The 25513-nt window shown below is 44.6% G+C and overlaps 1 protein-coding gene across 4 annotated transcripts in view; it reads right to left on the bottom strand.

The window, feature by feature from the left end:
• ARHGAP29 (Rho GTPase activating protein 29) overlaps nt 1-25513 on the bottom strand; it is a 105532-nt gene that overhangs the window by 23360 nt on the left and 56659 nt on the right. For 3 of the 4 annotated variants that reach the window (XM_083444811.1, XM_083444810.1, XM_083444812.1), the window contains exon 3: nt 8830-8973. In XM_083444811.1, coding sequence (XP_083300937.1) covers nt 8830-8973 — 144 coding nt within the window. Of the gene's footprint in view, nt 1-2578; nt 2832-8829; nt 8974-25513 lie in introns of those variants that run through there. The other variant, XM_083444813.1, reaches the window with a different exon arrangement.

Genomic DNA, 25513 nt, shown 5'->3' with positions numbered 1-25513 from the left:
GCCTGTTTTCTACAATTTTAAACTACATTTACCTACCATGAGACCCTCTTCAGGAATGCCATGTTAAAATGACTATGTGTGAAAACTGACAATGTAAAACAATGTTAAGTTTCTGTGCTTACAAAAGCTGCTTAAGGACCCGAGAATTCTCTACATCTCATGACAAGAAGGGAAGTATAACAAGTTCCCTTAGCAAAAGACTTAGATGTGGTAACTGTTTTTCAGAGATAGGAAAACAAAATATAATCTCCGTAAAGGAATAATACCCCATAATAGATCAGACTAGTTAGGGCTACACCAGACAAGATTATGGAAATATTTTTCTTTGCAGGAATTACAGAGTAGGATGGGAAGAATGGCTCATTTGGATTGGTACTGCATCACAGAGGGAGCAGGATCAATCCCTTCCCCTTGTGCTATTTACCCAATAGAAATCATACAACCTCTCTCCTAGGCATAAATTTCTATTCATCCTATTCCTTCTATTCCTTCTTTCCTATGCACTTAATCAATTCTTGCAGATCTTTAATGCATTAAATGCATTTAAACTGTATCATTTCCCCTAAACTATGCATTTTGTCTACATTATTTCCCTAAAATACGTAGTTTTGCATGTTTTCAATTCACATACCCCTAAAATACACATTTTTTGTACACATTTCCCCAAAAATATGCTTTTGTGCATATGTTTTGAAGCAAAACTGCATGGGAAAATTCGGAGAGGTGCATAATCTGACTGATAACCACATTCTGATCTACAAAAAAAAGTCTGGGACTGGCAATTAGGGTGGCTCATTAAAAATGTGGACCAAATTCATTTTTTCCATCTGTAATCTCTTTCTCAAGCTGCTATTTGCTCTATTGTGGAAAATGTAGAGGCACAGTCAGTGTCACTCAAAGCAGGGTAAACAGCAGCTTTGGTGTGTTCAGTTTACATCCCAATCATTTGCTATTGACCAAAATTTTAAGGATACTAGAGATGCAGTCCCAGTCCCATCACCTCATCTAGTTTAGCCCTGAGATTCATTACTACTAAAATGTTGATACCTAGGAAGATTGGCACATATGGCACTCCTCAAAACAGTTTCCATTTTTCACAAATAGTTGCTTGAAAACAGTTTGTTTGCAAAACAGTGGGGGCTGGGGGTGGGCAGCATACACTTAGAATTAAGGAACAGGGTTGCTCTAAGGACATGCTCTGCTCAGGAATTTTATTTCAATACCATAACAAAGTTCACAATCCTTTTACACAAGAATTCGCTCCTGATTCTCCCCCAGCAATATTTCTTCATTTCAGAAGCCTAATTTAGAAGGCAGAATGTTATTTTTATGCTAGTGCTGAATGGGAATTGGAATCCTTACTGATCTATCTCAAACCATTGAGTGATCTACCAGCCGATCTCCATGTACTTTCTCCCACTTCTGCTTTGCAGAAGCTCTTACCGATCACAGTAAAATGAACCAATTGGAATCAAATCCTAATCTTCAGTTGAATTTTAAACATGAAGTATAGAAGAAAAATCATTGGAAGTATAATTAGAAGTTAGAAATAGTAAACTTGTTAGAAAGAAATTTATTTGGAACAAGATCATGTAGCTTACATCATGAATTGTGCAAAAAACCTAAAGTTTCCTGCCAGGTGTGTAAACACAAAAAGATAACAAATATACTAAGCCGGATATTCCATTAGACTTCCTCTGTGAAAGGAAGAGTTTTTCCAGTAAATTGATACAAATTAACTCTCTAGTAATTATACAATACTATGATAAGCTAATGAGCTACTTAGACTACATGGATTTTAACAGTTAGACAGACAGATATTTTAGGTGTGGTGGAAGAGGTTTCATCATACATTCTAAGTCCTGAAAACAATGCCTCGGCATTCATTGAATATGCGCCAAAATCACTTCCGCTAAACTTTAGAATGTATGTTTGAATTCATCATAAGCATTTTAACAAATGAGTCTTAAACTAAGCAATCCTCTATTGCACTGATCATTATTTTCAGTAAGAAAAATGTAAAACTTTCAACATGCCAGGTATCATCAACTACTTTCAGTTTTGTTAAAATCGCATGCTAATATTCAAGCAATAAGCCTTCTCCTTGAGAAAAACGTATATATAACTGCACATTACAATACTCCTAACACAAAAATAAATCAAGATTTAAATTTACATTAGGCAATCGGAGAAAAATTCTGTCAGGAAATCAATTTCCAAACTTCCAGACAAATGGTTAACTATGAAAATTAGAAGGCCAGGAAATAAAGCAAGAAAATGCAAAGTATAATATACAATGCAAGTTGTTTAACTATTTTTCTCCAAATATATGTTGCCAGAAGAAATGCACACACTTTCCTGTTCTGGAAGCAATTCTTCATTGCTCCATTTACGACACAAAACATTTTTGGAAGTCAGTAGCAGTGAATTCAGTAGTAACTTAGTTCCATTATGTTTATTTAGGATTGCAGCCCTATGTTCATAATCTGAAATTCCAAACAAGATAAAGATTGTACATTTATGTTTTCTACAAACAGGCAAGCAGACAAATGTAAGATATAAAGTGCAAGATTCCTACCTTCTTCCTGAAACACTTCCCTCCAAAGATTCCTATAGCCTTCCTTTCGGCCATTACTGGCACACTGATATTACTTAACATCAGCTTTGAACAGAGTCTTTCCCCAGGACATCCTGGCTGCACACAATAGCACGGACAACAATGAGTAGTAGTACTGTTTCTATGTCTGGAAATGGCAACTATCTTTGCCTCTACATTTTCAAGTGAGCACACAACTTTACAGAAATGGGAAGGATTAATGTAAACATATGGCACCAACCACCATTTAAAGAAAACAAAACCACTATTCAAAGACTTATATAGCAACTTGGCATATCAATCTAAAGGGATACTTGTCAACTACGTAATAAATTTTCTAACTGTATATTTTTCTAAATATTCACTGATTTAAATGTATGCGCTATAGAATACTACCAGGTTGCCCTTTTTTTCCAGGGCAAAGACACCAGAAACTTGAGATTACTGCACTTTGCAATTGTTATTTAACAAGTGTTTGTTAGTAAAGCAAATTCACATTTCTTTAGCTGACATGTTTGAAGTTTCTTAAAAGCTTCAAAATTTTGGAATCCAAGATGTTAAAAGTCTTTACATTTCCCCTAATTACATATGATTGGGGGTTTTTGTTTTTTTAAAAGTAACAGGATGTTCGAAGAAAAAACAGATACAAGTGGAGAGTAATGAAAGGGTGTGGCAGGGCAGTGGAATTGCTAATTTTGGAACAAACCACAAGCTTCATATCATGTCTCCAAGGCCTCGTACAGGACTTTTCACTTAAGTTTTGCCTTGTGATTTTAAGCTTTGGATCTCATGCCAGTCTCCTGAAAAATTTATCTCCTCATGGTATTGCAAAATAAATGCTCTCGGGAATTGCAATTTAGTTAACAATCACTATCCTAACTCTCCCAGGCCTCTCTGTTTTAACACAGTAACCACAACACTCACTTAGGTAACCAAATGAAAGTACAAACACACTTACAGGAGATGTATCAGTTTTTTATAGTTACATTATGCTTATTATTTTACGAGAACAATTTATAAATGCAAATGGCATTTCAAAAGTGTTAATGCTGGGCCCCAACAAAAGATAAATTTTATATGGATAATTTAAGTAGTAGCAATACGAGTTTTATCACACGTAGCTAACACAAAAGAAGTCTACCTTGCATCCTTTAGGAATATAGATCCAGAATGTAGACTGTATCCTTCAACAAATCTGCTACAAATGAACAGAACCGGTTGATTATGTGTAACTTTGTGTTTTTATATTGTAAACAGCTCTATGATCCTCAGATGAAGGGTGGTATAAAAATTTAATAAATAACAACTGTTATGGCTCTTCATTTGGTCAGCTAAACAACAAAGGATGCTGCCTTTTACTGAATCAGACCATTGGTCAACCTAACTAGGGTTGCCATTTTTTGAAGAGCAAAAAAGAGGAGACATTTGCTGACTTCTACTTTTAACTATGGATCTCTAAGACAACTCTCATTTTAAATACCCCTACTATATGTAGGCTATAGAAGCTGTGATATACTGCTAGTAGCAATGTTTTTAACTCTAAATAGCCCACCGGACTAGAGAAGCAGGCACCACAACTACAAATACCCATGTGACCATAACACTGGCCTACAGCCGCCGCTCTTCATTGCCCCGGGGAAGAGGACACAGGCACGCTGCAGAGTGCCCCCATTCCATTCATGAAAAACGGCAGAGTGGGAGCATGAGACGTGGGGCTTTTAAAATTGTTTTTATTTTTATTTTTTAAAATCAGGTTACTATAAACAAAAATAAACAACAACCCCCCCCCCAAAACCTGGACATTTTGCCAAATTTTAAAAATCTGCCCAGACAGAAATTTTAATCCTGAAAAAAAGGACGTGTCCTGGAAAAAGAGGACATGCAGCCACCCTAACTAACTCAATACTGTCCACACTGACTGGCAGCAGCTCTCTGTAGTTTCAAACAAGGGATGTCTCCAGACTTACCTGGAGATATCAGGGATTGAACATGGACCTTTCTACATGCAAAGCAGGTGCTCTACCAGCTAACCCTTCTATGGTTCTATTCCTAAATAGAGTAACATCTGAACTTTCTAGAGCGAGGCAAAAGTTTTGGCAGAAAGTCCACCCCCAACCCTCATAAAGATTAAAGATCTTTATGCTTAAAGATATGTAACTCCTGACATCTTACTCTGTTGCTCAGCACCTACACAACGAAACACAAGCTTGAGAGCTGGTCAAATGACATCTGCAGCAGGAAAGGAGGGCATGTTATGTCACTGTACAGATGAACTGCTTTTTTTAAATTCTCTGTGCAGGACTACATATGGCACAATAGTAGCCTTGGCATTGATGTAGACTGTACTGAAGATGGTGCAGAAGACAGCAATGAGGTAGTCACGGTTTGAGGTCAAAAGGGATTGCACCTTGCAGCAACAAGGCTATAATGGTGGTAGGAGCTGCTTTCTTGGCTGTGGTGGATAGTATGGCGTGAGGTGGTTTCAAAACCATTATTGTCACTGGGTAGTGCCAGCAAGGCTCTCTCTACCCTGAAAAAGGAGATATGCTTCAGTGGTAGCATCATGACAAGCATTTCCATCCCTGATGAAAATAAGATTCACAGTGCTAGGGCTAATGAATTAAGACTATTTTTTAAGCAGAGATGAGGAAACTTTTGAGGGACCCAAAGATAAGATGTGAAAGCCTGACAGACACACTCAAAAATCTGGAGGAACAGTAAAAAAAAAGCTATTAAATAATTTATCTTTTGGAATGTGTGAAATGCTTTAAGACACTTTTTACTCACCCCAAAAATACTATTTTTATGTAAAAAACAGCATTAGAAAACAATTATTTCTTTGTGTTATAGACCTATGCTTTGAGTCTCAAATATTAAAATGCAAGATGCATTTCTGAACCTAGAACACATGGTGCCCTCAAAGACATGGTTGGATTGCAACTTTTATCACCTACAATCATTGGTTCTGTTGTATGGAGCTGATGAAAATTGCAATCTAACAATATCCGAAGGGCACCATATTGGCTGCCCATGACTTATGGGGTGATACTATGTTCACGAGAGGAGAATGCAGGACCTTTTTTGCTTATGAATTGCTGCTTGCTTTGTTCTGGTGACCTTTAACATCTCCTGTCCCTTTGGCTGGCCCCTCTCTTGTGATCAATCTTTCCACCTCTCTCCCAATATCTGTGACATGGACAGCCTGCTACAAAATATCACAATCCTATATGCCTGTCTACTCAAAAGGAAATCCCATTGGGTTCAATGTTGGCAACTCAGGCATTTACAATATTGAGGTTGCAATCCTTTGTGTACTTACCTCTTATTTCTGAGTAAATTATTTGGCTGAGTGATTTAGATGGCGCAGCAATAAAACTGCTATGCCAGAAAGTATGATTTTATGTTAAGTTATAAATTTTATGTTTTAAAGCAGTAAAATAAGTTTTGGCTTGTAAAAAAGAAGAAGTCACTATTGCATATATTGAGGGACGCGGGTGGCACTGTGGGTTCAAGCACAGAGCCTAGGACTCAGAAGTTCAGCGGTTCGAATCCCCCTGACGGGGTGAGCTCCTGTTGCTCGGATCCTGCTCCTGCCAACCTAGCAGTTCAAAAGCACGTCAAAGTGCATGTAGATAAATAGCTACCGCTCCGGCGGGAAGGTAAATGGCGTTTCCGTGCGCTGCTCTGGTTCACCAGAAGCGGCTTAGTCATGCTGGCCACGTAACCCGGAAGCTGTACGTTGGCTCCCTTGGCCAATAAAGCAAGATGAGCGCCGCAACCCCAGAGTCGCCCACAACTGGACCTAATGGTCAGGGGTCCCTTTACCTTTACCTATTGCATATATTTAAATTTTCCCCTAAGTTTCCATCCCCCCCCCAAAAAAAGTACTTTCATGACTTCAAAATGTATGTAAGTTCTACTTATGTTAAGTCAGTGGCAGATGATGTCATCTCTTCTCTCCACCTTCTTCCTCTCCATCTGATACAGCTGGAGGAAGGGAAGATTGCTCTTGCCAGTGGTCTTCAACTGAACTTGAAGAAAGCTTCCCCCATCCTCATTCTATCACTCCATTCCAGCTTCCATTCCTATTTTTCTCCTCCTGTTGGGCTTCCTCCAATGACATGATTTTGGCACAGTGCTATATGTGGGTCCAAGGACCACAGACTGACCACTGCTGATCTACACGAATCTTGTGTTGTTTCGTAGTTCTGATGGCATGATGGAGACCCAATACTGATGGAGCTCCCTGGATATTCTGAGGCAGGCATGCTATTTTGGCTGCAATGATAGTAAGCCTCTAGACCAGGAGCTAAGAGCCAGTGGCCCATGGGGTAGATGGAGCCCATGAAGGCTCCCGATATGGCCCATAGTATTCCCTTGCTCCCAAGCAATTTGGCTTGAAAAAAGCCAACAGAACCCAACAACAGAACCCTTCCCAGCTGCAATCTTCATTTTTAAAAAATCCCCCACTGACAACTGGATTTGAATAATGTGTTTAAAAAATGAAATCTAATTGCTATGGGAGGGGAAGCAACATATTGCATGCATGTGCATGGATGTGCATTGCAGGGGATTGGACAGGATGACCCTTGGGGTCCTTTTCAACTGTGATTCTATGTGCCCCATGTACATATGACGACATATGTACTCTGTCAAGTCTGCCCTGTCTACATAGGTTCTACCACTTTTGTTTTGCCGTACCCACTGTTGGCATGTGCCTCTAGCTTGAAGATTAGCCATTAGATATGTGGCTTTGAAACTGTAAGGTTCCCTACTCTTAGTCTAGGGTTGGGTTGGGTCCCCAGCTATTTTTGGACAACAATTCCTATCTTCCCTGACCAGTGGCCCTGCTAACTAGGCTTGATCAGAGTTGTAGTCCAACAACAGCTGGAGATCGAAGTTTGGGAAACCCTGGTCTAGACCCAAGAAAAGGAAAGAGCTGTCTCAATTTCTCCAGGATCAGCTAAAGGGGAAAACCAAGTCTGAGTATCTTGCAGACGCTAGGTTGAACATGCTTATTAAATGGCACTCTCGAGAACTGGCTGATGATCAGCAAAGCTCCTGAGAACTGCTATTTGTTAATAATAGTAGTCTCACAGTTTCACAACAGTTTCACAACATACTTGTTCTTACACTTGTGGTTTCTCTTTCCCGTCTTGAACCCAAAGTTATGCAACAACTGTTCCTCCAAATAAGTTGATAAGAAGAAGAAGAAGAAGAAGAAGAAGAAGAAGAAGAAGAGGAGGAGGAGGAGGAGGAGGAGTTTGGATTTGATATCCCGCCTTTCACTCCCCTTCAGGAGTCTCAAAGCGGCTAACATTCTCCTTTCCCTTCCTCCCCCACAACAAACACTCTGTAAGGTGAGTGGGGCTGAGAGACTTCACAGAAGTGTGACTGGCCCAAGGTCACCCAGCAGCTGCATGTGGAGGAGCGGAGACGCGAACCCGGATCCCCAGATTATGAATCTACCACTCTTAACCACTACACCACACTGGCTCCCTGTACATCTAGCTTCAATCCTACACAACAATATACATACAAGTTACCAGCATATCACATATTTCAAATACAGGTGGCGACCATTCTGCACAGGCATTCTGTTCCCAGCTACTGCATGCTTCAGCGGAGTGTTCCCCAGCCCATTACACCTTGCCCTGCCCCCATTCTGCCCTCTTCTGAGTACAAAATAACCCACATGTTAGCAATCACGTGCCAACTGGACGCGTCTTCAATGGTCGCTACCTGTACAGACATAAATCTCACTGCCTTAAATGAAAACATGCAACACAAATAGACTGGTACTTTTAATTTATAGCAGTAAATGACCTTTTTCTCACTGGGCAATTTGAGTGTATTGGTCTGAGTAAAGACTTGGATAAGCTGAAACATTAAACAAAGATCCCTCCAGAATCACTATGAACAAGCTAAGTCCCGCAGTTCTGTTGTAGTACAGAGCTGTTTAAAACAGTGTTAATTTAACTTTGTAAGCCTACAAAGTTTGCAGTCTAGCATGCACCTGCTGTGTGCTAGCAAGAGAGGAATAGCTCTGTTCCTCATTTAGCAGTCCCCCACATGTCTGAGGGATTGGTTTGGGATTTCCCTCCTCTGGCAAATTATATGGTTGAGTGTCTCTGGAAGTAAATACAGGAGAAGTGCTAACAGCAACATCTGTATTACATCACAAGGCAACTTTACTTACTATATCAAGTTGCAAAAGTTCTCCTTTTCCTTACCTTTCACTTTTGCGATGACTGTTCCTGCAGCACTTAGAATATCAACTGAATTAAGACATTGGTGCTTGCTAATGATTGCCTTTAGCACACGCAGGAGTTCGCCCAAACGTTCATGAACAACATGATGCAGACAATCTTGTTTTTCTGAAAAGGAAAGAAAAAAGTATTTAACTATAAAAATCTACATGAAGCACTGCAAATATGTTTTACCTCTGATATCATGAAAGTTTAGTCATGTGGACCAGATCTATTTTGCCTTCATAAACTAGTTCCTGCTTGAAATGTGTAAGAACAAGTGTTGCATTTCAAACAGAGCGTAAAGAATCATTTGGGGTACAATTCAACAGTTCTTTGGAAAGGCAGCGCAGGAGTAATTGGAGATATCAGATGTATTATTTAATAAAAACATTTCTATCATTTTTAAGAATCCCAGAACAGCATTCAACAGTAAAAGAATGCAACAAAGAAAAAAAACATATCCATAAAAAAATAGAAGACTATCATTACAGTAAAACTGGCATCAATGGTGAGCGAAAGCATTGGGCGAAGAGGAAAAATAAGCAATGGACATAGATCATTGTTTCTGCCTGCCATACTGCAGAGAGAAGTTCATTCCACAGCACAGGTGCAACCACAGATAAAGGCCCATATCCATGTTGCCTCAAAACAGAACTCTGCAGGTTGCAACACAACCAACAGGGTCTCCTTCAGCCACAGTAGTGATATAATGAGTCTATAGGGTGGCGGAAGCGGGGAGAGATGCTCTTTCAGGTAATCTTATATTGAGCTATTTGGGGCCTTATATGTTAATAAAATAACCTTTAACCCAGCTTGCTAACAAACCAGCAAGCAGTGCAGCTCTTTCAGCACATGTGTTATACATGCTGGGAAAGGCCCCTCACTCAGCAACCAAGCCACTTCATTCTGGGTCAGCTGCAACTTCCAAACCAGCCTTAAGGGTAGCGACACAAACTGGCGCAGTCTTGAGGTTACTAATGTATTGGTTCTAGTTGGCTAAGCTAATCCTATCCAGAAACAGGCATCACTGGTGTACTAGTTGAAGCTTGTGATGAGCAGTCCTCACCACTGAGGACACTTGGGCCTCCAGTGAAAGCAATGGAACCAGAAGCATGTACTTGTGGGTCTGGCACTATTCCAGCATAAAACTTTGCATCAATCAGGCTTGAGGTCATTTAAAGAGGTAGCAGTATTTTATTAATTGCTTAAGCTGTTAGCCAGAACAATGGATCAACTCCTCACTACACAAAGACACTGAAAAAGTAAAATCAAAGGTGTAACACTCTCTCTCTCTCTCTATATATATATATTTATATATTCAAGGGGATATATTCAATAATAGGGTTCTTGTACAGCAGATATGTAGAAGTAGGGATTTTGGAAGGCACAGATAGTCATGTTGCCCTACTAAAGGGGACTTAAAAAGCAGTACCAGCCAAAGTGTTATCGTTAAAAAGAACATGAATGCTTTACTGAATTATGTTTGTTTTATATGGATTTCCTAACTTTAAATTGTTTTCAACAGTTTCTGTACATCACACAGAGAACAAGAGTTACTCAGTGTCGGCTGAATGGAAAAAATAATGTTGAAAACTGCCTATCCACATACAAGTTTTTGTAAACAGATACTGGCAAGGTCCACCGGGCTAAGGCCCAAAAATGAGCTTCTTGAGCTCATTTTGCTCACCTCAAAGGGAAATGCAAGTATCAGAAGCTCAATAATTCTCTGCAGTTCTGATTAAAACCAGAGCAAGAACCCTGGCTAAGCCCTGCTTTGAACAACCACTTCAGCCCAACCCCTGCAAGTACCCTTTTGCCCTAGAGTACCCTGCTTGTATTTGGAGGAAGGGAGAATTCCCAGTCAAGCAGACTTCCTCAAACCAGCCCCCTATAGAAATTGCAAGTTGGGAGGATGCCGTTGCACTCAGGTCCTGGTTTTGAGCTTCCCATGGGCATCTGGTTGTCCACTATGAGAAGAGGATATTGGACTAAATGGGCCACTGGTTTGATACTGAAGAATCTTACTGTGTTCTTGAAACACCTATTGCAATGCTTCGGGCTGCTTTCAAAGGATGCCACAGGTCAAACTGAGGGGGCAGGCAAAAATTGACATACTCAATTTAGGTAAGATAGTGATTCTCTAATTGTTTGGCCTATTTGTTTGGAAGGGATGCCCTTGGCAAACCTGGATTGGGGGTACCCCATATCCAACAGGAGAACCTCTTTCCCCAAAGGTCACTTCCAGGGAGGGTAGACATTTGACCCAACTCCCAGTTTTCCTAAAGCTCTGCCACTCATAATTCCATAGTTGCTTTGCCTCCATTTCTCATTGGAAAGAGGCCTAGTATTAGTATCAAATCATGAATCTCTGGATAATAAGCAACTATTGCAATAGTATATTGCAAAATAGTTGCAATAAGCAACTATTTTACTTTTAAAAGACAACTGAAGGCGGCCCTGTTTAGAGAAGTTTTTAATGTTTGATGCTGTATTAATATTTGGTTGGAAGCCACCCAGAGTGGCTGGGATGGGGTAATAATAATAATAATAAATCATTTATCATTATTATTATTAGCTCTGCTTTCACCTGTCATTTTACTCATCAAGAATTGTGATATTGACCTACTGTCTTTGGTCAGCGGTAGGGCTTCTCTGAGGCCATGTGTCTCTGCAGGTGCAACCATACTGACTCCTGCCATGTCTTGACATGGGATAAGAAATATAATTATGCATATTGAGGAACTTACTGTTTTAGAATCAGACTGTTTTATTGTTATTGGCTTATAATACCATGCATTGAAGAACAGTGTAAATAATAATTTATATGTAATAACTAGTATGGAAAAAACTAGACCTGCATTACAACCAACAACTTTAACCTGTTCAGCCAGACAAAACTTAAACACAGCAAGATAAAATATCTTCCTGAATGAAACAAATTATGGGCATAGCTAAAACAAATGGGAATTTGAGGAAATATCTGCAATACAGAAATTCTAGTTTTGAAACTTTACCTGCATTCCAATTTGCTTTGCCACCATAACCCTTTCTTTTATTCACAAGTCTAGATTTAGCAAGGCAAAACGATGGCCTTCCTGAATGAAACTTCAACAGAAAAATCACAAGCAAAAAAGACAAAACTACTTTATTAGAGTAAGCCAGGGAGGAACAGGATGATGAAAATTCCAACTCTGAATAAATTTCCGCATATTCAGGTCCTAGAACAACAATTCAGCCTTCCAATGTTTGAAGCTGAAACATTACGATATAAAACATTTCCCACAAATACTGCCTTTATGGAAATATTATCATGTAGAAAACAATAAATGCTTTACCACACAAGTAGTGTACTAGAAAGGCTTTGACCTTTTCAGTTAAAATATCATGAAATTTTAGTAAGGTTTTACACATCAGACAGCAAGAATCAAATGTCAGTTGATAATCTTAAAAACTTGTTGAGATGCTGCAATTATTTTCCAGTTTCAGACACAGAAGCCCCAAGTTGGTGTTAAACACACAATTTACCTGCTTTCCAATTGGAATACCTTTGTCTAACAAATATTAACTTACAATAATGGCCTCACAGTTAATAGATTCCACCCATCTAAACACAAAATAAAGTTCCATAATCAAGCTTGTCAGCTTCAACACAACTTCCTGCCAAGTCAGTTTCAATTACATTACATGCAGTTGAGAAAAGCACTGTTGTATAAGCCAGGTCTTCTTTTGCTAGACACAGTTTATGAGACTCAAACAATCCAACAATCTATCACCCATGGATGATGTCAAAAGGGTGTGAGTCCAAGACCCCCTGTAAATGAGTTCTTTAAAAATATTTTTACCAAATTAATAATGAATAATAAAAATGATTCAAATATAATGTAGAATCGTTGCTGGAAAAGCCTCTGAGAAGGTAGACTTGAGAACTGCAGTTTTCACCATACCCACTTTTACACTTTTGCCTCACCTAATTTTGCACTTCAGCACACACACACACACACACACACACACACCCCAGGGTTGGCCATGGGTCAATGTGTCCCCTGACCGGAAAACAAATAGCCACTGCTGTTGCATCTCTGACTTTTCTCAAACTTTTCTCATTTCTGGTGCCTACGTAAGAGCTCTACTCTCAATATGATCTTACCAGACTAGGGTGCAATAACACTTTTCGGGTGTCAGAAATCATGTTCTCATTAATGTAATCTAAAAATAAATAGGATTTTTGACCCCCAGCCCAAAACTATTGGTTCACATTGAATTGATTTTTATCTGTAAACCCAAAATCTCTCTCCCTTGTCATATTGTGGGAATAGCAAGTATACATAAGCAAGATTATAGAGTTATCCCCTCTAAGCCAGTGTTGGATGTGTGGGTGAAATTGAACTCAAAGCTACTTACTTCACAGCCACGTCTGTTACTTTCAGATCTACCATACTTTTCTGTATATAAGACAAGGGTTTTTTTATGATAATATACCTCTTAAAATTGGGACTCGTCTTATACATGGATAGTGCAGAGTGGGGACAGGGGACTGGTTTGTGCCATGAGCAGGAGATTGTCAGCGATGATAGGGTAGCTGATTGGTGGCTGCGGCAAGTGTTGCTGTCGATTGGTTGCTGTAGCGGCGATTGGGCAGACGATTGGCGGCTTCTGCACCATGTTCGTTTAGCAGCATTGGTCAGGCGGGGATGAGCAATCTCCCCCCAGAGGGACAGAGATAGGGGGGAGTCTTATACACGGGGGTAGGGGTTATACATGGGAAAATATGGTATGTCCTGATTCAGAGAACCTTTCTTACTCTCTGCACCTGATCAGTCAGCCATGCTGCATTGCAACCTATTTTCAAATTTAAGAGCACATTGACAAACTTGTATCACAGGGAGCCAGGTATAGGAAGAGATAGGCATATGTATAGATGAAAATCTCTACCATAAATGCACATCCTCTCTGAACATTTGAGATTTTTAATGTAAACCTTCAAAATTTAATTCTAATTTGCTTATTACAAAGTTGAAATGTTCAATATAGTCCAAGTCACAGCACCTCAATTTTCTCTCCCCAACCCCAACCTAGATATGGGGGGGTGGAGATAAAGTTTGACATTATAAATCAATATTTAAAAGGAAGAACAAACACTGAAACTAGAGCCTTGAAAATATTAATACAATGAAATATAATTTTTCTAATAACTAAAATAGCACTGGGACAAATAAAGTAATTAGCAGATCCTTTAAAGTACAAAATACATAAAACGATCCAGGTTGATTCTGCATTTGAAACTCCCCAATGAACATTGCAGACTTAGCAAAAATGATCAAACAATGAATTGTGTTGCTGCTGTCTGACACACAGATCTGCAACTATTGGAAAAAATCCAAGTTTAACTCATCACACAATTTCCCCAAGGGAAAGAACACACTACACTATACTGAATGTTCTCTAGAAAATTAGGGAACATACACTCACAACAAAATTGACCAGAAAGCCACCTGCATTCCTTTCCTGTACAAATGATACAAATAATGCTATAAATACTTTTAGATTAATGGAGAGTCATGAAAACACTATCAGCTGCACATAACTGAATACTGATGGAACTAAAATGGAAAGGAATCCTAAGCAAGGAAAAGAGTGTTTATTTTATTCCTCACTGGAGGGGGAGAAACAAATCTGAAGATGTACGTACATATTTCTGTCTCACATGCATAAAAGCTACACTACGCAGAAAACCATCAATTAATAATGAATTTGTTTTAGAAAGTCTACCTGGATCTGGAAATTGGTGCTTTATTATAACTGGCCTTCTGTATAAAAATCTACTTATAGTTAAAAACATTTAATTATTTTGTAATACCACAATATCAAACTGAATAGCTGACTATTTTGACTAATGTGTTATGTATAAATACTAGTTGTATCTAGATTTTGGAATAAAAGTGACTGAAAACCCCCAAATAGTTGCTGGCATCAAGATGTTCTATTTCAAAAAATGCTTCGAAATAACTTTGAGAAGTTTCAAACTGGAAGTCTCACATCATGTGTACATGAGGTAGAAGCCATGAGGAATATTAAGTTGAAGTATGTACCTGCACGATTACGTGTGCAAAATGCAATGTGTATGAAATGTGCAAATTTCCTTTCAGTAACCCTTTCACGCTTCTCACCATTGTTTCTCAGAGACAATGGAGGAGTGCACCTTTGAGGGTGAAGTAAAACCATTTGAGAGTTACAGCATCTGCTGTGGCTGCAGAGACTGATATGGGAGAGACATGTTTTGTTGCAGCGGGGGCAGATGAAGGTGTCCAGTTGTGCTGCTGCAGATTCACTATGGTGTTTATTCTTCCTATGCTCCTCCCAATGGTCATTCCTCCTCTAGTCACTGCTGTGGATACACAATCTGATTGTCTCCAGGCACTGTAGTCATCTGCAAGGGATTCCCACATGGCAGGGTTGATGTTGCCATGTGCCTTCATGTCTTATGTGCAGATATTTTTGTAACAGGCCTTGTTGCCTGAAGCCTGTAGAGCACATCCCTGGGGATCCTACCATCTTTTATTCTGTTGACATGACCAAGCCAGCCTAGATGTCGCTGAGACAGGAGTGTAAACATACTAGGAATGTCTTGCTGAGCAGTGGCTGAAGAGGTCATCAGGTCTATGAAGGCAACATACAAGGGACATCTCTACTCTTAGCATTTCTGCTGTAGCTGATGCAATGAGAAAATCATGTTGACCTCTGAGCTCTAAAGACACATTGACTTGGGAAAGACCCTGCCAATGACTGACTGTAATATGTTGAGATCTACACAAGCAAAGGCTTTCCCCACAGTACTCAACAGGGAGATTCCATGGTAGTCCTTATAGTCATGGAAGTAACATTTGTTCTTTTAGAGGGTCACAATGCTGGAGTCGCACATGTCTTGTGGCACGGATCCTTGTTCTCAACACTGCAAGAGGTGGCTGTGGAGGTGTATCATGAGGAAGCAAGTGAAGCCGGCTTTCAGCACTTCTGTTGGGATCCTGTCCTATCCAGGGGCTTTGGCCAACAGTTGCTGGCATATTGTCTGGCAATCTGCTGGACATCGCTCCTTGCCTCTTTTTGCAGGACACACCCTTGTAGCTCACAAGAGCCTGGTGCTTTGCAGCAATAACAGGCTCAATGTCCTTTAAATGGTGGGCTCAAACCAGCCAGGGATCTGTTGCTCTCTTTTGCAAAAGGAGGACATAGCTGTGTTGTAGGTTGCCTCTTTGATGTACTTCTGCCTTGCTTCGAAGGTATTGACTGACTTTGAAGTTTTGCTGTTATAACACAAAATAATCTTGGCAATACCAAAAGATTTGTCTTTTTGTTGCAAACACTGAAACAATTAAATTTGAGCAATAATTTGGAAACTTATAGTACTAGTAATGTATGGAGCTTCTATAGAGTCACCTATTTGGTTGAAGTAGCACAGCCACAACTTAGCAGTTTATAGTACACAGTTAATGCTTTGCATGTATAAGCAATATCCCAGGTTATATCACTGGCATCTGTAGCTAAGAGACCCCAGGACCAGCTGGGATCAAAACTTGGAGGCACTGCTTTTCTTAATACTTTATTACTTCAGGCTGCATATTTTAATGTTCTCCTACCTGCACAAAGCAAGTTAGCATAGAGATAGCTGGGGTTGAACACCTTTCCTTAGAATGCTAGGTTTTTTGTGGATGGGTGAGTGGATGTATGTACTTTATATGGAAGGCATTCAAACATGTGTTGCCGTCAACTGCAAAATAACTATCCACGAAAAGTTTTACCACCCAATTCTGATAAATGTTTAAATTGCCTAAGATAGTAAGGTTTGCAAAGGCTCTGACTGAGCTATAAAGAATAGGTTTTCACAGGGAAAGCCACAGAGCAGAAAAAAGGGGGCATTTGGAAACAGAGCTTTAAAGCACAGACCATGCCTGGAAAGAGGAGAGGAAAGGTAAGTGTGGGTTAGCCCTAGGATGATTCCCTCAAGGGCAAAAGATGGGCAATATCAGACACATATGACAGAAGACATGAGGGGCAAGGGCTTCCTAAAGTAATGAAAACTTAAGTCTTCTGTACTAAATACATTCTTCCCTTTAGCTCTAGCATACTATCACTAAGTCAAAAGCTGCCTTGTAATAACATTACCAGATCAAAACATCCTAAGTCTCAAACAATAAGCGCCCTATTGTCAGGAAGAAAACTTCAGGAAGCTCTAATCCTTTTATTTACTTGAACTTTCAGTTACTGGAACATATTTTACTTGAGTACTGAGTGGATCATTTTGGAAATAGCCTACCTTTCCACATGAATTAAATATACCTAACAATCAATTGCGTAACAAATGATAGGAAGCTTTCAAGTATTATATGAAATGAGAATCACTTCCAACACATTTAATTGCATTAACAAGTGGAAGATTTGTTTGTATAAATGAGGTTAACAAACTTTTAATACACATTTTCAAATTTTTATTTCCAGCCAACACACAAGTGAGTTTATTTCACAAGGGAAAACACAAAGCTGTATACACCTACCCAAAATTTATTTAGAAGCCTAAGCAGTTTTAAGTTTGGGTAACTTGGAGTTACTCAGTTGCCCACTTATTAGTAGACATCAGGGAGTTCTGTACAAGATTATAATTAGCCAATGAAGTTCAGCCTAAGTGCAAGAAAGTCTGCTGATCATGAAAAAATTTAATGTTTATTTGTCCAGCAAATGGTCCAAAGGCACACTACAAAACTATCCCAATTATAACAAGTACAAATTACCAGTATATTAAAATCATAAAGTAAAACTACAAAATCCATCAATAACGAAACTAGCAAAACAGCAGTACAGATAACTGCAATGCAATAAGAGGGAAAATATCCACTCAATCAAAGACCAATGCATTGATGGATCAGATAAAAGGACCATTTAGTCCAGCAATATGCTTCTACAGCAGCCAGATAGATGCCTCTAAATATTCACAGGCATTGTAACTGCCTTTTCCACACAGCTGGTGCTCAAAAGCTGCTTCTGAACATTTATGAATTATTTCTTTACACAATTTAAGGTAAAGGTAAAGGTACCCCTGCCCGTACGGGCCAGTCTTGACAGACTCTAGGGTTGTGCGCTCATCTCACTCTAGAGGCCGGGAGCCAGCGCTGTCTGCAGACACTTCCGGGTCTCGTGGCCAGCGTGACAAGCTGCATCTGGCGAGCCAGCGCAGCACACGGAACGCCGTTTACCTTCCCGCTAGTAAGCGGTCCCTATTTATCTACTTGCACCCGGAGGTGCTTTCGAACTGCTAGGTTGGCAGGCGCTGGGACCGAGCGACGGGAGCGCACCCCGCCGCGGGGATTCGAACCGCCGACCTTTCGATCAGCAAGTCCTAGGCGCTGAGGCTTTTACCCACAGCGCCACCCGCGTCCCTATTTACACAATTTATATACTGTTTAACTACAAACATTTAAAAGGGATGCACATAAAATAGGAAAAAAAGATTTTTAAACAGTTAAAATATTAAAACCAAACTTTAATTGAAACTCCTATTGAATTTTTTTGAAAAGTATTGGTAGGGACTGGAAATTCAACTGAACTCAATTGGAAGGGAGTTCCACAAAACTGGGCCACAATGCTGAACACAGAGATTCTCATGAGTACAATGTTTCTGAGCCCCGGGAGACCACTAATAGTGGCTCCCTTGAAGTTTGGCTGGTACAACACGTGGCCTGAGGGCAGCCCTTCACAACATTTGGTATTCCCCCAGGCCCCAGCAACACTTGTGCTGCCTTTCAGTAAGTCAGGCCTAGTTATCCTTCCAATCTCGGTGCCTCACTTTCCTGGCTTTGAAAAGTCAGCATGTGGACAGGGTGTCAAATTTTGGCCTCTCCGCCCCTGGTGTGCAGCACAACAGTGTCAAAGTACACTTACAGTCTACTTGGTATGAAAAGTTGGACCAGCCTGCTCTTCGACCTTAGTGATTGGGCAGGGATGTAAGGGTTTAGGCCAGGTTTCCTCAAACTTGGCCCTCCAGATGTTTTTGGCCTGCAACTCCCATGATCCCTAGCTAGTGGTCAGGGATGATGGGAACTGTAGTCTCAAAACATCTGGAGGGCCAAGTTTGAGGAAGCCTGGTTTAGACAGTCCTTGAGGTATCCTGGACCCAAGTTGTTAGGGCCTTGTAAATTAATGCAAGAACTCCGAATCTGGCCCAAAAGTGTATGGGCAGCCTGTGCAACCTTTTGAGAACCAAAGTTATGTGTTGTCAATGCATAGAGGAGATGATTAACATGTAACACTGATTACTGCAAAATAAGATCCCATTATATTATCTTGACTCACATATCAAAAGAAGACCTTATAAAAAAGCAATCTGTAACTGACCAATTATCTCTGGGAATTTATTTTTTTATGCAATACAATTTATTTCTTACATATAAATTCCACCTTTCTTCCTACATGGAACCCAAGGTGGCATAAATGTGATCCTAGGAAGGTCTGCCATTCCATCTCTTAAAATGTACCTGAAGCTGTTCAGACCTGTCATGCTTACTTCTCTCACTGAGTGAAAAACTCATTACAATATTTATGTGGGACAGCTACAGGTTTATAAACACCACAGCAGATACTGCAGATTTGTAGCTGCAGGTTTAGGAACTTATTGTTGCAAGCATCTTCCGAATATGGAAATTTGCAATGATTTGAGTACATTGGATCAACAGGTGTCTCCTTTTCTCACAGTGTGGAATTCAGTCTTGAGTACTATGCGACCATTACTTCAACCAAAATGTAACAGCAATAATTAAGGTTTTTTAAGATACAGCAAGAGATAACCTTTTACAGTTAAATGTGCTGTCAACTATGGTTCATCCTTGAAAAATGCCTTATTCTTAGTTTTCCTCAAGCCATTCAATATTTCAGTAAGGCAACTTGTCAAACACTAGCAAGCCAGTTCTTCCACATTCACATTTAAAGAGCAACTCTCCACTGGGGAGGAAGCACTGCCACAATGCTGCTTTTCATCAATCTATGTGCTGGTCCCGGGGGTAAGGTACCTTGGGTGTAGCAAAGTCCACACGAAGAGGGGCAAGGTCCGAGGCAGAGTGCCGGGCGGTGAACAGGAACGCTGGAACAGGAGGCTGTGCAGGGAACAGGAACACCGGATGGTCGGGAACAGGAGGCCGAGCAGGGAACAGGAGTACCGGATAGTCAGGAACAGGAGGCCGAGCAGGGATCAAGAACGCAGGAAGGTCCGAAGCCAGCAACGACGTTGCTCCCGCAACCTGGGGCCGGGCTGACTGGGCTTTTATCCTCTTCTAAGGCCAGGGGCGGTCCCGGCCCCCAGGAGCCCCGCCTCCTCTGGCCTTAAGGCGAGCACTCCTCCTGGGGGCAACCAGTTCCCTTCGCCTCTCTGCTCTAAACCTCTGCAGATCAGGAGAGGCCGAAGGGTTACTGGGCCCTGGAGGAGGCTCACCTGTGGCCACTGAGTCGTCAAGCCTCTCTGGGGCCAGAAGGGCTTCACCTGGGGCCAGCTCCTGATGCACTGCCACAGGTGCAGGCTCTTCAGCATCTAGGCCTGGCCCCAGTTCAGCCGGCCCTGGAGGCGGGGACTCCTGTGCAGGCCGGGATTCCTCTGTTTCATCCTCCGAATCGGAATCCCAGGCCATCACACCATCCCCCCTCCCAGGCCCCCCCCTCAACCGAGGGTCCGGACCCGGCTTGCCGGGGTACGTCGCATGGAACTCTCGGAGGCAGGCAGGTGCGTGGACGTTGGCCGCTGGTTCCCAGGAACGGTCCTCCGGTCCGTACCCCTTCCAGTCAATGAGATACTGCAGCTTCCCCCTGCGGTATCGGGAGTCCAGGATGCGTTCCACCTCGTACTCAGGCTCTCCCCGAACCAACACTGGCTGCGGTCGGGGACGGTTCGGGTGGAACTCGTCGGGTGGGGCCACCGGACTCAAAAGGGACCTGTGGAAGACCGGGTGAACCTTCAGGGTTGCGGGTAACCGGAGACGAAATGCCACAGGAGAGACTTGGTCTACGATAGGGAACGGGCCGGTGAAGCGGGCGTCCAACTTCCGCGAAGGTCGAGAGGGGTGGAGGTGGCGAGTGGAGAGCCAAACCAGGTCACCGACGCGAAGTTCCGGCCCCACCTGGCGGTGGCGGTCGGCCTGGGCCTTGTACGCTTCCTTGGCCTGGTGCAGTTGCTCCACCAAAAGCTGTTGCTGGGACTGGAGCTCTTGAAGCCACTCCGTCACCGCCGGGACTGCGGATGTCGGCAGCACCTCTGGAAACAGCCGTGGATGATAACCATAACTGGCCTGGAACGGGGTCTGCTGGGTGGACGCATTCACCGCGTTATTGTAGGCGAACTCCGCCAATGCCAGGTGGTCGACCCAGTCATCCTGCTGGTAGCTGCAGTAACACCGGAGGTACTGCTCCAGCACCGCGTTCGCCCGTTCCGTCTGGCCATCGGTCTGTGGGTGGTAGGCTGACGAGAGGCAGACCTCCGTCCCGAGGGTCCGGTGTAGTGCTTGCCAGAACCGGGATGTGAACTGAACGCCCCGGTCGGACACCACGCGCTCAGGTAGGCCATGCAGGCGGAAGACATGCTGAAGGTACAGCTGAGCAGTTTCCTTGGCTGTGGGTACAGATGGACAGGGAGCGCAGTGCACCATCTTGGTGAAATGGTCGGAGAAAACCAGAAGGCAGGTACAGCCACGAGACGAGGGTAAGTCCACTACAAAGTCCAACGAAACTGTGTGCCAAGGGTGCGGTGGAACTGGCAATGGCTGAAGTAGGCCGGGGGGTCGCCCGGTAGGTCCCTTGGCGCGCCGGCAGACATCACAACCAGCAACGTAGCGAGCCACGTCAGCCTTCAGGCGGGGCCACCAAAACTCTCGACTGACCAGATGGGTGGTCCGATACCGTCCAAAGTGCCCCGCTGCTGGGGCATCATGGGCCATCCGGAGAACCTCCAGCCGTAGTGGCCCTGGCGGGATGTACAAACGACCGTGGTGCAGCAGAAGGCCCTGATGCAGGACCAGCCCCGGATACTGTGGGCTGGACCCTTCAGCCAGCTCCCGGAGTCGTTCCTGGGCCCAAGCGTCGACCCGCTGCTGTTCCCGCACCCGAACCTGCAGTGGCTGCGCCTCCTGGGTGGCCAGGAATGCAGCCGGAGGTAGGATCGTGGTGGGTTCTGCTTGCTGTACCGTGTCTGCGTTGTCGTCAGGTTTCCGGGACAGGGCATCCGCCTTCTGATTCTGAGAGCTAGGGATGTAGCGGATCCGGAACTGGAACCGGGAAAAGAACAACGCCCACCGGATCTGTCTTTGGTTCAGCTTGCGGGTGGTCTGGAGGTACTCCAGGTTCCGGTGGTCGGTTCTCACCTCCACCGGATGTCGTGCCCCCTCAAGATGGTGGCGCCAGACCTCAAAGGCTACCTTGATGGCCAGTAGTTCCCGCTCCCACACAGTATAGTTACGCTCCGCTGGTAGGAGCTGGCGGGAATAGAAGGCACAGGGTAAGAGTGGCGCTTCAGGACCAATCTGTTGAGACAAGACGGCACCGAGAGCCGTACTGGAAGCGTCGGTCTCCACCACAAAGGGTCGAGAGGGGTCAGGATGTTGTAAGATTGGTGCCCTCTGGAAACAGGCCTTCAACCCCTGAAACGCCTCCTCTGCCTCCTTGTCCCAGGAAAACGGCGTCTTTGGGCGCAGTAGCCGGGTCAACGGGGTGGTGCGATGAGCATAATCAGCGATGAAGGTCCGGTAGTAATTGGCGAACCCCAGGAAACGCTGTAGGTCCTTGCGGTTCCGGGGTGCCGCCCATTCTTGAACCGCTGTCACCTTCCCCGGGTCCATTTGCACCCCATCTGGAGAGAGCCGGTGACCAAGGAAGTCCACAGTCCGCTGATGGAACTCGCACTTGCTGAGCTTTGCGTACAAACGGTGCTCACGCAAGCGCTGCAGCACGGTCCGGACATGTCCCTCATGGCGAGCCGGGTCACGGGAGTAAATCAGTATGTCATCCAAATACACCACCACGTACTTGTCTAACAGGTCCTGAAACACGTGGTTGATGTAGCGTTGAAACACAGCAGGCGCGTTGCACAAACCGAAAGGCATAACCAAATATTCGAACTGCCCGTACCGGGTCCCAAACGCTGTCTTCCACTCATCCCCGGCTCGGATCCGAATCAAGTTGTAGGCCCCCCGGAGGTCCAGCTTGGTGAACACCTGTGCCCCTTGCACCCGCTCCAGCAGCTCCGAGATAAGGGGCAAGGGGTACCGGTCTGGGACGGTAATTTTGTTCAGGGCTCGGTAATCATGGCAAGGGCGGAGTTCCCCACATTTCTTCTTAACAAAAAGCACCGGCGCCGCGGTGGGCGAGGTGGAAGGCCTAATGAACCCACGCTCCAGGTTCTTGCGCAAGAAGTCCTGCAAAGCCTCGCGCTCTGGCTCTGTTAGGGAATATAAGCGACTCACTGGTAAAGGCGCTCCGGGTTGGAGGTCTATGCCGCAGTCAAAAGGCCGATGCGGCGGCAGCTGGTCTGCCCCCCGTTCCTCGAACACGTCCTGGTAGTCCTGGTACACGGCTGGGAGCGTGGGTGCTGCCTCCTCTGAGGGCGCGGCCGCCAGCGTTCCGGATTGAGCATGGGAACATGGGTCTGGGAAGTGCACGGTCCGTTTGACCCAGTCAATCTGAACGTTGTGGGCCTCCAGCCAGTCCATCCCGAGCACCAGGGGGAAGCGGGGCATAGAGGCAATGTCCAAAGTTCGCAACTCCCGGTGCTGCTGGAGACACAGGACCAGAGGCTGGGTCTCCTGAGTAACGGCACCTGAACGCAGAAGTCGTCCGTCAATCGCTTCCACCTGGACCGGTACTGGCTTGTTCCGAAGTGGCACCTGATGATGGGCGGCAAAAGCAGCGTCCATATAGGAGCGGGTTGCCCCTGAATCTACCAAAGCATGGGTGAGGATCCAGGGCCCACCTGGAGGGTATAAACGTACCGAAACCATAAGATGTTGCAAGTCCATTGGTGCGGGCCCATTCTGTACGGTTTGGGACCCCCGGTAGCTAGGGCCATCAGCTACTGGGGTTGGCGGTTTCCCTGCGGCTGGCGTTTCTCAGGGCAGGACCGAGCGAAGTGTCCACTTCCGCCACAGTAAAGACAGAGATTTCCATCCCGACGCCGCGCCTTCTCTGCGGGGGAAAGGCGTGGCCGCACTGCCCCGAGCTGCATAGGCTCCTCCGTTAAATCAGTTGTGACCGTGGGGCTGCCGGAAAAAGCTGGTGCCGTGAACTGGAAGTGTCGGCGACCCCGGGCCTGACGACGATCCTCCAACCGGTCGCCTATTTGTAGACTCCGTTGAATGAGAGTGTCCAGCGTGGTGGGGCGTTCCATTGTGGCCAACTGGTCCAGTACCTCGTCCGAAAGCCCTTCGAGATACTGGTCCCGCAGTGCCGAGTCATTCCAGGTCAAGTCCTGTGCCAACAGCCGGAACTCCGTGGTATATGTGGCCACCGTGGACTTGCCCTGTTTCAAATGCCGAATCGCCCGGTTGGCTTGACTCTCTTTCTGGGGGTTGCCGAACGCGGCCTCCAAACGATTGCAAAACCCCGTATAGTCTGCCAGCAAGGGGGAGTCTTGCCTGAGTAGCGGCAACGCCCACTTGGCCGCCTGGTCCTTTAACAAGCTAATCAAAAAGTGCACCTTGGTACGGTCGTCAGGAAAGTTCCGGGCTCGCCCCTGAATATACAGTTTGGCCTGGGCCAGGAACATGGGAAAGCTGGCCGGGGCTCCATCAAATTTCTCAGGCAAAGCCACTGGGTACTTGCCCGGAGCCGGGGCGTCGGCCCCAGAAGCCGGTAGGGCTTCCAAGCGTTGCTGAAGTGCCTCAACCGCGTCACTGAGCTGCTGCACGGTGTGAGACAAGGCCTGGTTCTCCTGGGCCAAAGCCACCAGTGCAGCCGCCTGTTCAGCCATGGCCTCTGGCTCTTCCCGAACGCACCCCGACGAAGGGGGAGTGCGGGAGGGGGCGGGAGCAAACTGTGCTGGTCCCGGGGGTAAGGTACCTTGGGTGTAGCAAAGTCCACACGAAGAGGGGCAAGGTCCGAGGCAGAGTGCCGGGCGGTGAACAGGAACGCTGGAACAGGAGGCTGTGCAGGGAACAGGAACACCGGATGGTCGGGAACAGGAGGCCGAGCAGGGAACAGGAGTACCGGATAGTCAGGAACAGGAGGCCGAGCAGGGATCAAGAACGCAGGAAGGTCCGAAGCCAGCAACGACGTTGCTCCCGCAACCTGGGGCCGGGCTGACTGGGCTTTTATCCTCTTCTAAGGCCAGGGGCGGTCCCGGCCCCCAGGAGCCCCGCCTCCTCTGGCCTTAAGGCGAGCACTCCTCCTGGGGGCAACCAGTTCCCTTCGCCTCTCTGCTCTAAACCTCTGCAGATCAGGAGAGGCCGAAGGGTTACTGGGCCCTGGAGGAGGCTCACCTGTGGCCACTGAGTCGTCAAGCCTCTCTGGGGCCAGAAGGGCTTCACCTGGGGCCAGCTCCTGATGCACTGCCACAGGTGCAGGCTCTTCAGCATCTAGGCCTGGCCCCAGTTCAGCCGGCCCTGGAGGCGGGGACTCCTGTGCAGGCCGGGATTCCTCTGTTTCATCC

This window comes from Podarcis tiliguerta (genome assembly GCF_965153285.1).
Source record: "Podarcis tiliguerta genome assembly, chromosome: 6".
NCBI lineage: Eukaryota > Metazoa > Chordata > Lepidosauria > Squamata > Lacertidae > Podarcis > Podarcis tiliguerta.
The sequence above is the reverse complement of the archived record's forward strand: the minus strand, read 5'-3'. Positions and strand labels throughout refer to the sequence as shown.